This window comes from Rhinolophus sinicus, linkage group LG14 (assembly GCF_036562045.2).
Source record: "Rhinolophus sinicus isolate RSC01 linkage group LG14, ASM3656204v1, whole genome shotgun sequence".
Taxonomy (NCBI): domain Eukaryota; kingdom Metazoa; phylum Chordata; class Mammalia; order Chiroptera; family Rhinolophidae; genus Rhinolophus; species Rhinolophus sinicus.
In genome coordinates, this window is record NC_133763.1 from 1,055,069 (window position 1) to 1,070,603 (window position 15,535).

A 15,535-nucleotide genomic window follows, 5' to 3' on the forward strand; every position below is an offset into this window, starting at 1 on the left:
CTCACCTTTGGGGAGACCAGTGACTGGACTGGCATGAGGCATTGGCCATGTGCTGTGATGGGTGAGGGTACTGGGGCCACAGACCGGGAACCACACTTGTGGAGGCTCTCGTACCTGTGCCCCTGAGAACCACACCACGTTAGCCGAGCGGGGTGCTGGGAAGGGGCTCATGCAGTGGGTGCTAGTGGAGTTCTGTGGACATCGAGGCAAGAAACTGAGATGCAAGGCTGGAGACACTCGGGTGGGACCGGGTCGCCGAGGATCGGCTGTGTCACCCTAACCCTCACCCCCCCCTACTGAGCGCAGTACACATGATGACTTTCAGTGTTTTTAAAGTTAGAATTTATAATGTGAGGGAGTTTTCTTATGTTTCTAGTGATGAGGGAATGGGTCTGGTCTGGCTGGGAAATTTAAAAATTGACACACACATACTCACACGCTCCACGTTTAGGGTGCACCTGCTACAAGAGGGTGTGGCTTTGCGGAGAGGGCTGCGTGTTTTCCAGCCCCCCAGCCCCCGTTGCCTGCTGGGGGGAAGGTCCGACCCAGCTTCCCTCCCACCAGAGGCTGTCTCTGGAGGGAACCCTCTGTCTGCAGCGCGTTCGGTACCCAAGGCCTCAGACAGAAGACCAGGACGTTCAGTCCTTGCTGTTTAAACCAGTTCTTTTCATTGTTGATTTTGGAAACATCGGAAGACACAAAACAAAAATGACGGTGATCCTCTAAAGAAACAAGAAAGCAGGAAATGAAATTCTCCGTTTTGTTCAAAATGCCTTTACCAGTCACATTTGTATTTGAAATACGGGCACCGAAGTGCTGGTTCCATTTTAATACATGGTGGCCAAGTATGACTTTTTGAGAAGTTTTAAATCAATAATTCAATGTATTGGACATTTCTTCTGCGAGGCCCCAGGGCAGAGGTGTCATCAAACCCGTTCCCAGTTCTTCATTGGAACTTAGGAATAGCTCCGATGCACAGTGCTCTGAAACCCTCGTGCTGGCTCCCACCCGGCTCTCTGCCAAATCAGTCTGTTCCAAGCTCAAGGAGCAACTTGCACCCTTGAAGCTGTGGGGGTTTTAGAATTTGGGGCAGGAGAGCATAGACCTGGGCACTGAGTGTCGGAAAACAGTGTAAATACAGTGTTGGACCGGTTGTGCCTTTGGGGGCAGCTCGGAAACGCCGTCAGGTAGCGTTTCGGAGCCTCAGGAAACACAGAACCAGGGGTTGTGTGCTTAAGGGTGGACGGCTACGTTGGCCTTTGTACACTTTTCTGTACCACTCTCTGCTTTATCACTCTGTTCCCAATGTCTAGCTTGGCCCCCAGCTTCGGAGGGAAAAATTAAGTCACTATTACCTAAGGAAAGAATTCTGGATAATCCGTGATTTGGGAAGTGTCTTAAGTGCTCAGTTAACGGCCTGACACTGTTTTTCAAGCAGACGCTTTCAAGGACACGCTTACCTTTCACGGGCTCCTTAGCTAATCAGGCGGAGATGCACGTTCAAGGGCCGCACTCGGCTCTCAGGCCCATGTTGTGAGAGCAGAAAACCGCTGTACAGCAGTGCTCGCTGATTCATCACGAAGGGCTTTTGTTGTTGTTCGTCTTTCAAATATTCGTAACTAGGATAGTGGTGAACGTGCCTGTGAGTTTCAGCGCATCTGGAAAGTTGCCAGCGCCCCTCCTGTCCCCCCACTTGATGCCACACTGCAAGAGCCACTCGGATCTCCTCCTTTTCTTGTGACGTGAGTGGGAACTAAGTCACGCAGGCGCCTGCCTCGCCCTGAGGCGCAGGAGGCCAAAGCTGGGGGCTGCGACCAAAACCAGACCCCAGAGCTCAGGCTGGCCTCCCTCCTGTGTGGTGTTGGCGTTTGTCTCTAGTGGCAAAAAGGAATGACACGCACAAAAAATGCCTTGGACATTTTAGTCTCAGATTGTAGTACTTAAACAATAAACTTGCAAAAAACTAAGGCAATTTTGAAGGCAAAATTAATAGAGCTTTCTTCTAAAAGCCCCTCAGCCAGTTGCCGCTTTGCCCCACGGTAGCACCAAGGACGGCCGGTAGCAAATCCTACCTAGTGTCCCGTGAAAGCTGCGGGCTCTGCCCCGTGCGTTGGTGCCTGCTCAGCTCTGCCTATAGCTGTGTGCCTGTGTGGCCCACCCTGAACTACAGTTGCAGGCCCTGTGCACTAAATAGCATGGAAACTGCCTGGAATGAAAACAGCCTTTGACAGTGGTTAGGAAGGGCGAGGGGAAACTGAAACCCTTTTGACAGGCCGTCTCCGAAGCGGCTGACATGCCTTCACAGGCACTTTTCACGTCGGCGCGTGGGCAGGCTTTGCGTAACACGCCAAGCGAAACCCGTTAACCGCCGCTTGCACACGGGGCGCAGGGCTCCAGGGGCCTGGAGAGAAGACGGACGCTCTCCTACTGCTGGCACAGGAGCTTGTAATTACAGTTTGAAGTGTTGGGTGCTGGACATGGAGACGGACGTCTTCTGGGATGTGTTACTGGTCACAGCCCACCTCTCTCGTTTCCTTGAGAGCTGTTTGTTGCAATAGTCCCATTTTCATAAATTATAAAAATAAAGAGACCTTTTTAAACCCTGGGTCTGGCCTACATAAACTGCAGAACATTCAGAACATAGCAAGAGGGAGAAATGTACTATTTAGGTTACCTCTTATTTTACAGTTTTGGTCAATAAAGCAATTTTTTGGAAAATAAAACAATAAACTATCTTATTTGGCATTACAAGCAATGTTACTTAAAAATCAGCAAGTATATCATCAGTTAATATTGGTTTTTCACTCTTCTAATAACTATCAGTGATTTCAGAAAATCATAATTTCATTATAAATTAGTCCACACATTCATAGTAGCACAGAAATAATCTTAATAAATCATTTTGGTAGTAATAATATTTGTCAGTAGAATCTGTAGTTATCTCGCGTGTATCTGCTATTTGCAAAGATTCTGTTAGGTTGTGTCCAGAAACACACCACCGAATAGTTGTTTTAGACTGAATGTTTGGGGGAAAGAAATGAATGTAATTATCCTACATTAAAAGGAGACTGTGGTGCTGCCTGGAGAGCCACAATGTGCTCTTATGTTACACGTGAAATAAAGAGCTCTTTCTGTTATTTCCAGTAACACCCTCCACCTCGGTGGGGCCCCAGACAGACCTGCCTTATACTAAATAAATGGTAGGTTCTTCGTTTCAAAGTGAGAGCCGGTGTGCATTTGGGCAGACTCTCACAGGCATGGAGAGGGTATTTTCCTAAAGTCCTTTTAATTCTGCATTTCAAACATGAAACATTTATAGCATCATTGAAACTGCTAGTACATACTTGGAAATAGAGGGGAAAACGCCGTTTAAGGTTGTGTTTTGTGTTCCACTGTCACCCAGATGCTTCTGAAGCGGCGTGACCCTGTCCAGGTAGGGACCCAAAGGGTGTCCCTTCTGCTAGGAAAATGCTACTTGGGGGCATTTGTAAAACAGCACCAATCATTTGTGTTATTAACTTTTTTTTAACTTTTGCATTAAATTCCGCTTGTAAAAAATATGCAAAGAACAGCTAAAATGTGGATGCAGAAGAAAATTAAGGTGGTGTGCGTCTGAAATGTGTTGTGCTGGGCAGTGGTGAAAATGGCCAGGAAGGCAGCCAGGTGTTGAGGTCTCGTCCCTGGGCTTGTGGGGCCACAGTCTCAGTGGGTCAGGCTATAAAGGACTCGGTTAGCAAACTACAGCCACATAAGCCTGCCTGATGCTCGAGCTGAAAAAATGACAACTTATCAATGTACAGTGACAATTGTCATTATCACGAAGGAAAATGTGATTATTTATGCCCCACAGAAGAGCAGCACACGCCATATACTGCTCCTGGGGCAGCGGGATATCCTTATTGGTGCTGCTGGAGAAGCTTCCGATGGCCCTGTGCTCCCGGTATCACAGCTGCACGCGCTGCAGGCGCACGTGGTCACATGTGCTCAGTTTTCAGGATTTACACTCCCGGGCGGTGTGAGTGCCCCTGACCGAAATCAGTCTATTTTCTCCCCCTTCTCTAGACAATGTACAGTCAAAACCACCCATTCTCAAAGCTTCCTCCAGCGCTGGGCTTCGTTAGGAGACTTAGGGCCTGACACGCCCAAGCCCTCGTCCTCGTTCAGCAGATGTGCGTCCACCCCCCGTCTCCCCAAGAGGCACCAGCGTTTCTGGAGTGGGTGACACTGCAGCCAGCCGTCCCCCCTGTTACAGGCCAGTTCTCAGTTCCCCTCCACGAGGTACTGACATGCACAATATGGGACTTGAAAGCTGCTGTAACCCAGACACAAAGTTTGGAGAGCTTACAAAGATCAAGCTAGGAGAGAAAAGCAAATGTTTTTTTACTTGAAAAGATGCCTTCTGTGTCACAAATGTGTGTTTCTACCATGGATAGCTTTAATCTCCATTTCTTGCCCAGCGCGTGCATTGATTTATTCATGTGATAAATATTTACAAGGTGTCTGCCTTTGCCTGGCAGCCTCTGGGATCTGGGATATTGCCGCGGACACCACACAATCCTGTCCTGCAAGGAGCTTTATTTCACTGGAGGAGGGGACAGTCAGCAATCAAATAAATACACCTGCGTGTAAAGGCCACCAAGCAGAGCAGTGGGACGGGAGACGGCAGAAGTTGGCGGTGGAGGCCGGTGGGCGGGGCTGCTGTGCTTTGGGTTCTCCAAGGAGCCCCTAGCGACAGGCTAGCTGGGGTTCAAACCGCGAAAGGAGCCAGCAGTGCAGAGATACCAGGGGAGAACTTCCCAGTTGGCCCCACAGCTAAAGAACGTTAAGTGTTTGCTCCTGAAAGTGGGGGTCATGAGGGGCGGTGCAGACACCCCAGGTTCCTGACCATAGTTGTCGTGTTGCTGCCAAAGCCCAGCTCCAGAAACACAGACGCCTCTGCACCGTCTCAGCCACATGTGGCTGATGCCGACCGTATGGACAGCAGACCTCGAGGATTAGTTTTTAATAATTTATCTGTGTCTTAAATCCATATAAATTGATTACTTCTTTAAACTTCTGAAGCCATGCCTTCAGAATATTAATAAGGAAAACCCGGGATGTGTCTCTCTTAAGTTGTAATGCATTGGTTGAAAGGGTGTCTTAGGTACAATGTATTTATAACAAATTGGTAACGTTTCCGCCACCGCCCTACACATCTGTGTCTTCTGTGACACAGGCTGACATGCAGTCTTCTGTCCTCTGTGGCTGTGGAGGTGATGCTGTGACACTCTCCGTAAGGACGAATTGAACCAGAACAATATACTGAGCTGTTAAATGGGTGAGCAGTAGCCTCTATTCCCCTGATGGGTTTTGTGTTCATATTTATAATTTCCACGATTTCTAACTAGTAAGAAATAGCAGGGACAGAATCTGATTGAGGAAGAAAAATACCTGTGAGGATCTTCTGGGGAGAAAGTAGGAATTTATGGCGTTGTATAACAAAAGAGAGAGCAAGCGACAAATGTTTAACAACAATGAATGACAGCAAAAAAGTGTTGCAAGGCAATAGGTGACCTATATTGTTTATTGGTCATTAACCGTAGGAAATAGCTGATTTTTTATCATACAAATTAATATTTTATTTCATTGTGATGGTTGATTGCAGCTAATCTTAAAAAAAAAACAAAAAACAAAACTTCAGAAATGGGCTGTGGAAATACTGATGCTCACTGAGCCCCAGAGTGGAGATCCTGTAGGAGAGACGTGCATCTTGGGAGGTTATAGGAAAAGGCAACGAGACTCTCCCAGCGCTGAGATCTTCCGGAAACAGTCCAGATCCCTTTTGCTGTTTCAGGTTGGCAGCTTGAGCTCAGTATATGTGGTAGGTGTTAGTTTTGTATGAACCGGGTCACATGAGACGTATTCAAATCACCAAAGCTAGTAATCATTTCAGTATTAGCAAGGCTGTCTTCCTCGTTCTTCTCAGTGTTCAGCTTTAGTTTGGGGATGAAGGGAACGATGCACGTTTTGTAAATTCCTATAAAAATGCGTGATGTAGACGCGTGTTGTAGTTATAACCATTAATACACAAGTGACGTTTAAGTTATCAAACAGCTGACAAGCGCTTCCTCACACTCTTCCCAGTGGGCAGGCCCGGGCCAGTAAGGGGCGCGTTCCTGGGCCCAGGATGGGGGGAGCCCCGTCTGTCGGGTCGCACGTCCTGTGGCTTGTGAGGACAGAGTTTAGGGCAGGGCAGGCAGTACCTCTGACCCCCCTGCACAGGTAGCTAAACCCCTGTGTGAAGCGTGTCTCCCAGAGCCGTCAGATGAAGCAGGTCATGCCCGGTACTGAGGCCCGGCCGCTCCTGCTGTGGCAACGCCTGCCGCTGGCCTCTGAGCCCCAGTCACTGAGGGATCTCCCAGGCCTTTGCTTTGTAATTTCTGGGGAATTCTCTGCCCCCTCCGCCCTCGTCTCTTAGGAGCAAACCTCTAATTCTGCACAGACCTCTGACTTCTAATTTGTTGACGAGTAACTTGGTGTCCCTTTGAAAGAAAACAAGTGTGGCTGGGGCGCATTGCCCTGGGGCCCCCCGCCTCCTCTCGCTCGGAGCTGAGGACTGTTTCTGTGCGGTGTGTTCTTATCGCTGGTTTTCCGCTCTGCTGTCCGCAGTCCTTTAGCCGGTGACTCTCTGTCCAAGCAGTGGGGGGAGGTCTGGGGAACAATAATACGACCGATTGGAGAAGAATCTAAAGTAACACTGCATAGTGCCATCGAGCTCTGGGATTCTGCCCTGTCACGTCATGGGGCTTCAGTGCCTCTACGCAGGGACCACCCAGAGGGCAGGGGGAGCCCGGGAGTCGGGCACAGATACCCCTGGGGTTGCTGGAGCCTGCGCAGCGTCTTAAAGGACACTCGGCAGGAAAGGAGAAAGCAGGGAGAGACGGCGCCCTGGGAGGGGAGGACGTGCCCGGAAGGAGCTGCACCCCCCCCTCTGGTGCCGTGGGAGCTGTGGGTGCTCTGGGGGCTGCAGACGTGCAGTGGGGACACTGCCCAGCTGCTGCCCAGCCAGCCCTGTGTCCGGGCCCAGGAAGAGATTCATGTGTGTGTGTCTGTCCGTCCGTCTGCACGCGGGGGGGCGGGGGGCGTTTGAACCAGACGGGTCTGTGCTCTCAGGAGACCCGTCATTTCAGAAACTGGTCATTTCAGAAACCAGTAGTGATTGTGAGGCAAATAAAACCTCATGAGCTGATAGAAAGAGACTGAGGAGACAACGCAGGATTGGGTGGTTCAGAAATGAAGTTGGATGCAGTGCCCTGTGCACCGAGCCCGATAGCCATCTGCTTTCCTGTCAGCAGGACCTGGATTCCAGTGCAGATGACACCCTTTTCTTCGGGTCAGAAGTACAGGGATGGCCGTTCCCCATAGGTGTGCTGAGGACACAGCTGTTTGCAGCCCCTGACGCCCCCCAAGTGCTGCCCCCACCCCGTTCCTGGGGCAGCGGTGACGGCCTCCCCCGCCTTCGACTCGGCTGCCTGGCTCTGCTCCTGCTGGACTGAACGCCACCCTCAAAGTTCATATTTCGGGGTCCAGAACTGCGAGTGCAGTGGGACCGAGGGAACCTTTTCTGTTGTTTTTAGCACTCAAGTATGTGACGATGGGGATTGAAATGGAGACCCTGCTCCCAAAGGGCGGAGGAAGCGAGCGCCCCAGTGCCGGCTGCTGCAGCCACAGCAGAGCTCATGGCTCTTCCCCTAACAGTGTGACATGGGTGGGCTGCGAACCACGCGAGAAAGAATGTTTTTAGGGAAAGGAGCCCTGAACTCCAGGAACTGTACTAGTTAGATTGATCTAGACGGGAAAGGTTTCATTTTTATCATATCACCCAAAATCCAAGAATCCTCAGTAGATTGTGTCTGTATGTGTGTGTGCTCTGTGTGTGTGTGTGCACGTATGTATGAATGAATAACTGACGAATCCTGGGAAACCTAGTCGGGCTGACCTAGTCTTATATTTAGCTCGGAAAAGCCCCACAATAAATCATTTATTAACATCTCAGTGTGGGGAGGAGAGCAGCGAAGAATTGGAACGGAAGCATTTTGGGGATGTGCCCTTAGCACCAAACTGGACAAATACGTCACCTGCAAGTGAAACTACACACCAAAATTTGAAACGAAATGCAGGAGTAAATTTTAATTTATTAGAAACTAATTTCTAAAATGTAGTTTTCTAATATTAAAGCACTTTGGATTGTCTCGAAATTATTCTGAACTTTTCATTAGAAAACAGATTAATGCCAAGGGCTGTAGCTTTTTTGGAGTTGTTTTGCCGTTAGTAAGAAGCTATGGTGAGACACTGGGGTGGGCTACGTATTAACTCACCCACATTTATACACAGCTGCTCTGGGGCAGTAGTGGTTGTTCACGAGACGGACATGGACACTTAAAGTGTCCTTTGCAGTGAACATGTGAGGCAGGGACATTGTGGCACAGGCAAGTGACCCCGGTGGGACAGGCAGGTGACCCCGGTGGGAGTCTGCTCTGATGGCTTTTTTTTTAAAGATAACTTTGTTCATTGGGGTGGACATGTAATGTGTCATCCTGCGGTGGAGGGTGGAGGGGCCCCCACTTGTGTCCCAGGAGCCGGTGGGTGCAGGTGGGCAGAGCAGGCGGCACCCACACTGTCGACGGGGGTCAGACACAGGTGTGTGCAGACACTCAGCTGCTGAGCTGTGCCCGCGCTGCTGCTGTCACGTCCTGAAAAGCTGACCGGCCCAGGGTCTGGCAGGGGCTTGTGTGCTGCCTGCCTTTCTCCACCCAGAAGCCCTGGGTGTAAAGACTGGATGTTTTTATGTTACCTCGGACCCGCCCAGGGGTGCAGAGGGGAGGGCCACTGCCAGCCCTCTGGTCTCTGTGGGCTGTGGGGCGGCTGCCTGCTGACTCCGGGTGTGTGGATGGCGTGAGGCTGGCCCTCGGGCAGGCGGGGCCGCCATGCTGAGGCTCTTCTGCTTGCTTTGCAGGACCAGTGGTTCTGGAGGGTGAGGAACAACAGGGTGATGGAGGGGTACCCCATGCAGATCGCGTACTTCTGGCGGGGCCTGCCGCCCAGTGTGGACGCCGTGTACGAGAACAGCGACGGGAACTTCGTCTTCTTTAAAGGTAAGGCAGCCCCAAGCTGAGCTGTGATTGGGTCATCGCGTCACATGGAGAGCAGCCAGGAAAGCCTGGGCATGAGGACGCAGCCAGTTCATTTTAAGGAAGGAGCCGCGTGTGTGCACCAGAAACGTACATTAAGTAAAATCAGAATGAATCAACCAAATTAATTCTCTGATGTATGTGTTCTCATGTGGCATCTCGTGTATAAATCCAATTTAGGAGGCATCGTGGTCTCGTACAATTTGCTTAACAGCACCCAAAAAAAGTGGAATGAATGAATGATTTCAAAGTCAATTTTCCATTAACTAACGGATTTGGGGTTTTGTAAGAGTATTTGGAGTTGCTTGCTGCTGTATGTACAGAAATCCAGCTCATTTGTCTCAAGCTTTACTCGCTTCACCCAGTTTACATTAAATGGTTTACAGTAAACTAGGAAATTGCTCATAAAGACAGGCGAAATTAAGGGTAGAAAAAGTCCTGTGGGTCATTTCACCCTGTGAAGTCTATTACGTTTGCTCTTATTTACCTGAGCACAGGCTTAATTGCACAGACACTCGCTGCGTGGCCTGCAAACGCGAGGCCACTGGGGAAAGTGCACTCAGGGGATGGCGTCCCAGCCTCCAGAAGTGCTCACATTCAGAACAACAAACCTGAGGTCTGTGGGCGATGGGCGTGAGGACGCGGGGCGGTGACCTGATCCAGGAGCGCTCAGTGCAGAGAGGAGGGGATCGGATGTGTTACCCAGGAGTCAGGGGACCGAGAAGGGCCCCGTGGGATGCCCGCCGAGGGGAGGAAATGGGCGTCTTAACCGGAATAACAAACAAGCACTTATTCTCAGGATCGAAGTAGAAGAGCTTGTAGTAAAGATGCAGCAATGAAAACACTTGTAATATTTAAGTGAGGTCCCAACTATCAAAGGACAGAGTGTCCTTGGAATTCGTTCTGCCCTTGCCGCTTGGTCCTGGAGAAAGGGGGCGCAGCCCCTCAGTTCAGGGACACCCGGGTCCGCGTTTCCTTGTCAGTGTTGAGCACCGACTGGCCGAGTGAACCGGGCAGCTCCCGATCCCCTTTGCCTCAGTTTCTCCATGGGGAGAGTGGGTCCATCTCACCCCTCAGGATGGGCGGGCGGACTCATTGCTGCATGGGAGGTCCCTGGCACAGTCAGCCCTCAGTGAGCACCAGCCCCAGTGTCTCGTGTAAATGACACGGAGAAGGACTGGGGGCCGTGTCCTCTGTGGACATGGGAAGGGGACAGCGGAGGGGTCTGGACCTTAGCGGCAGGGCACGTGGATGGAAATCACCCTCCCGCCCGCTCTCCTCCGTCCCATGAGCAGCAGTGACAGGGAGAAGGGACGATTCACCTGAGGTGGCCTGGGCTGGAGGGCTGTCCTTGGGCCTGTCCCATCGCAGGAGCCACCGCTCTCTGACCACACTGCCTGAGGAGAGGACACACGGTCACACCACGGCTGTCACTGCCCAGCGGCCTCTGCAGGCACCGCTCTGCCCGTGCCCCTCACTGGCCGGCTGGCCCTGCCCTGTTGCCCCCGCCCGCCCTGTCTGGTCTTGCACGTGGCACTCGTGCAAGTGTGGGACTCCCCGCACTTTGCCGGAAGCCCCGGAGGGATGGTGCCTGTCTCCTCGCACCCCGTACCGCTGGCCCTGGGGCGCTCCCGGGCAGGCCAGGCGCTGCACACCCCCCACTGCCAGGCTGGGACCCGCAGGGCCGGTGAGCGCAGCGTGGGCACGGGTGGCTCAGCGTGCCGGGCAGGACAGCTTGTCTGCTGCGCGTGTTTCTCCAACAGCATGCCTGTCTGCGGTCTCCTTGGACACACGGCAGTCTCAGGAGATGCCACTCTCAGAGCTTTGTCACTCAGGACACTGCCGCATGTGCCTTCCTCCGTTTACTGCCCGCACGAGCTTCAGACAAGCCTCCCAAGCCAGCTGTGGACACACAATGGCTTCTCCAGAGGGACACAGAGGCCTGGTGCCCAGGGAGACCCCCCCTTCCCTGCTGTCACCTCCCCACCAGCAGAAGAGGGCAGAGCCCAGACCCAGGCGTCAGGTGACACTTCACCCCAGTCCTGTGCTTCCCTGTCACATGGCTGTCTCAGCTTGTCACCATCCCCTTCTGGCCGCTAGCACCTGGAAGGCCCAGATGGCCCCCTCGTCCCTCACCCTCACACCGCCCGCCCCCCTTTGCTCCCCGGACCGTGAGGCAATCTGCGCTCACCTCAGCCGCCCGCTCTTCTCTGCTCCAGTGTCTGCTCGCTGCCGGGCAGGCTGTGCGGTTGCCTCTGCATTGCTCGTCTGCCCCCCACCCCCACCCCTACCAGCGGTTTCCCAAGGCCAAAGCCTGTCTCCTGTTCTCACTGTGTCACATCCCATGTCTTAGACCAGCGCTGGGCCAGCTTCTCCTGTAATGGCCAAAGGGCAGGCGTTTTAGCCTTGGCAGCCCCTGTGGTCCCTACCGCATGCTGTGCTTGTTTTATTTTAACCTTTAAAGATGTCAGAGCCCTTCTCACATCCTGGGCTGCACCAAACCAGGCCGGCGCCAGTTGGCTGAGCTGTGTTGTAAGGGGTGCCTGGAACCCCGGAAACCAGCGGTCACAGGATGAGCAAGGAGTAGATTCACGTGCTGGTCGGAGACCCTGCTCACAGCCCACGCGAGCTGCCCCGGCCGTCGGCCACGCTGGCCGTCACTGCTGTGGAGTCAGGCTCTTCCGTGGTCACACTTCCCTGTGGTCGCCCTCGGCGGTTCTCCTCTTTCTCCTCTTTCTCTTCACGGAGACCATCCTTTCTGTCTGTGCACGAACCCGGGTCTCAAAGGGCCCAGTGACTCCTCGCAGGAGCGGGACTGCAGACCCTCTACACGCTATTCTCATTCCCCTCGTTTTTTTTTTGTTGTTGTTTCTTTTCTATCCATGTTTTAACATTTTATTACACATTTTCCTGTAAGAACCCTCAATTTTTTGTGTAATGAAGCAAAATTTAAGTAGATAAATATTTTAAAGATTTTTTTTCTTTCAACATTGTGTGTGTGTGTGTGTGTGTGTGTGTGTGTGTGTTAAACAAGCCAGTCTGTGATGCCTCCCTTCACTGGCCTAGATGCTACTCGGTGCCGCTGTGTTTGAGTGTCAGGCTAGGTGCTCAGTGCGAGCTGGCCGGCCGCTTTGGTAATGTGACTGTCACCTGGCACCTGAAAGTGTTTAGAGTTGTGATGTCCAAAGAGACGCCTTCATCCCTCTGTTTGACATTTGGCAGCTAACGTGGTCATTCTCCTTTACTTACGTTCAGAAGTTGGTTTCTTTCGTTGGCAAGCTTCAGAAATGGAAACTGTATCACATCCAGGGAAGTACGGTGCTTTTCTCCAGCGGCCAGACGCTCTGCACACTCAGTGCAATCTTGATATCCCTCCCGGAAACCGGCTGTCACAACAGAGGAGCGTGTGTGAGCAGTCAGGCCTGGGGCTCGTGCTCTCAGTCACGGCCATGTCCAGGCTGAAACGTTATGAGACGATAATATCAGAGCTCTTCGTTGAAAATTGAGCTTTTATAATCTCCCTCAAGAGTTGGAAATAAATTTTAAAATGAAGCTTCCAGTGTTGTCAAAATCAGCCACAGTCAAAATCAAGTTGTCGAAAAGCTTTCTCAAAATTCATATTGATGATATCACTTAATAACTTTAAGCTGGACTTATCACCCTAGCTGACAGTTTCGTTTCAAGAGGCAAAAATCACTTAGAGAATGGGAACTAAAATATTGAGGCAGAAAAGACGAGGGTGATCAAGTTTGGGAATAAGAAAGGCACGCAGAAGATGTGTATCGAAAAGGAAGCGCTGTCTACTAAAATAGCGGCCCTGGAAGCTGGGAAAGAAATCAACGATTTGCTTAAGAAATAGTTTGTGACTTACGTTATTACTTTGTTTCAAATGCTCATCAACCAGCAATTTGTTTATGTTCCTTACAGAGCATCACTGGAAAGTTGAGGGAGAGCTAAGAGGCTCAGCGGAGGTAGAGATACATTGTTTCCTACATAGTCCCGAGTTCATTGGCGGTAGAGGTAGATACAGTGTCTCTCACAGGGTATCAGAGACAACCTCAGAGGGATATTTACTATGAATGGACAAATGCAGTGAGTACACATTGCCCTACGGGAGGTGATGGAACATTGATGGCTGAAAAGTTACACTAGATTGAGGAATTTATATTCAGTGGCCTTGCAACACATGGAGGTAGATTTATCACATGTGTATCGTGCGATCTTCTTGAATTTATTCATGTTTATGTTGTATATTGACGTGAAGGGATTATCAAAACCAAGGGACAAACATTTAGTATTTTAAAGTCCCCTTTGAAAATTTACCTCTGCTTATTTACGACAATTTGAGAAGTCTATGGTATGTTTTCATTTATACTTCAAACTGTCATTTTTTCCCATCAGTATTACTAATGTGTCTACAAGTTTTCCCCATCTTCAAACATTTATCCCATCCTTTCATTTGCTGTCAGTTTGAATTCGCCAGGAAGCAGACACTGAGATGCAGTTATAAACCTGTGAAAGATAGAGAGGGAGGAGGCAGGTCCGGCCTGGACAGCCTTGGGCTGTGCTGCAGACGGGCAGCGGCTTGGAGAACCCACAGAGGCGCTCTGGGGCTAGAGCCGGCGGAGGGAGTCACGTGGGGCCGAAGTGGCCGGGAGTTAGTCCGTTCCTGCTGGCTGGTGGCTCAGGGCTGCCTGACGGAAATACGGCCTTGGCCCAGCCAAAGGCGCTCAGCCCGCTCCTGGGTCCAGGGCACTCAGCTAAATGCCAGTTCTTCCGGGAAGGGAGATCTAAGCCGCACACTCGGGGGAGCCCCATGTGTATAGATATTCAAAATCTCTGCGTACTTGCTAATATTGTAGAACCTAGAAAAACAAGTGCTGGTAACAAAAGCCATGTGACTTCCAGAGTTGGACCTTTCCTGACGTTTATGGAGTAACTCACCTCTAAGCAACATAGAAATGAAAACTGAGTCTAAACAGTTGACAGCGGCGTAGAGCAGAGTGCGAATCACTTATCATCGACGTTATTTGTCTCGTGGGCAGTAAGCGACCTGCTGGTGAAGTGTTGTGTTCTTGAATAGGTACGACTTAGCGGGTTCCGTGAGCGGAACGAGGTGCGGCTGTGTTACCCGTTTCATCTCGGAGAGTTCCAGAACTCTGAATGAGGTGTCAGTGTCGTACGTACACATTAGCGAAGGAAGGCCCAGCTTTAGTGACCTGCCCAAGATTGCACAGCTAACTACTGATAGAGCTATCGCCTGCCTAGTTCTCTCTGATTTCAAAGAATCTACGAAAGGAAATATGCTTCCTGACCACCTTTCACCCCGCAGTGACCTCGGAACGTGTCGATGTTGCCCCATGAGAAGCCCCGTGAGCAGCAGCCAGTGACTGAGCCAGGTGTGGGCTCACAGGAAGCACATCCAGCCTCAAGGAGCTGACGTTCTGATCCTTTCTGTACACGTCACACCACGCGTCCTTTCGGCTTTCAGATCATGTGGTCGTGACGACATGTACATGGATAGGTGTGGCTGTGTCCCAGGAGTTTTATTCAGCACCTGGCAGCCCAGGTCACTGGCCACTGCAGTGGGACAGACAGAAGAGAAACGTGTGCGCAGAGCGTTGTGGGATCTGAGGAAATAGCCATATGTTGGTCTTTAAATCCGAGAGTTACAAAGGGTGTCTGAGGATACAGTGGACGAGGCCTGAGCCGAGGACCGTGGATAGATGAGTGAACACTTCCTCCGTCGGCGGTTCTGGAAGCCGACGGTGCAGGCGTGTTCTGTCCGGAGTCCATTTGGAGCAGGAAGCCGGGCACTGGATGAAAAGTTCTGGCCCCGGGCACAGATGTGTCAGTGATCCTGTGCTTTTCCTCAGCACGCGCTGCTGTGACCTGTGAAACCGCTGTCAGGCCACTTCCACGGCCTTTCTGACCCAGCACAGCTGACACACAGTGGTTCCAGGGGTGAGAGACTCAGTCCGAGGCTGTTGGGAAAACGGTGTGACGCAGCCTCCAGGGAGCACTGTCCTGTTGGTCACCGTGTGCAGTCTGTAGACCCTTGTGGGGATCAGCAGTAGCTTCACAGTTCTTCTGGCAGGACTGGCTTAGTGTCTGTCCCCTCTGCTGGTCCCTCGGTGCACAAGAGCTGGACCCTGAGCCTGTCCATCCGTCATTGTGTCCACAGCCCCGGCTCCGCGACTGGCCGTTCTGGGCTCTTAGGGTCAGACAGTGAAAGGGCGGAGGAGGGATGGTTCCCACTGCAGCATCAGGGGGTAGCTGGTCCCCGGCCCCAGGCATTCTGACAGCTTGTCCTTTTTACTGAAACAGCTTCTCTGTCTTTAACCAGACCTGTTGGTATTTTCCTC

General features: G+C 51.5%; 1 protein-coding gene across 9 annotated transcripts in view; it reads left to right on the forward strand.

Annotated features, from left to right (window-relative positions):
- Positions 1–15,535, forward strand: part of MMP16 (matrix metallopeptidase 16) — a 605,275-nt gene that overhangs the window by 575,607 nt on the left and 14,133 nt on the right. For all 9 annotated transcript variants that reach the window (XM_074318982.1, XM_074318986.1, XM_074318989.1 and 6 more), the window contains one exon: positions 8,996–9,134. In XM_074318982.1, coding sequence (XP_074175083.1) covers positions 8,996–9,134 — 139 coding nt within the window. The remainder of the gene's footprint in view (positions 1–8,995; positions 9,135–15,535) is intronic.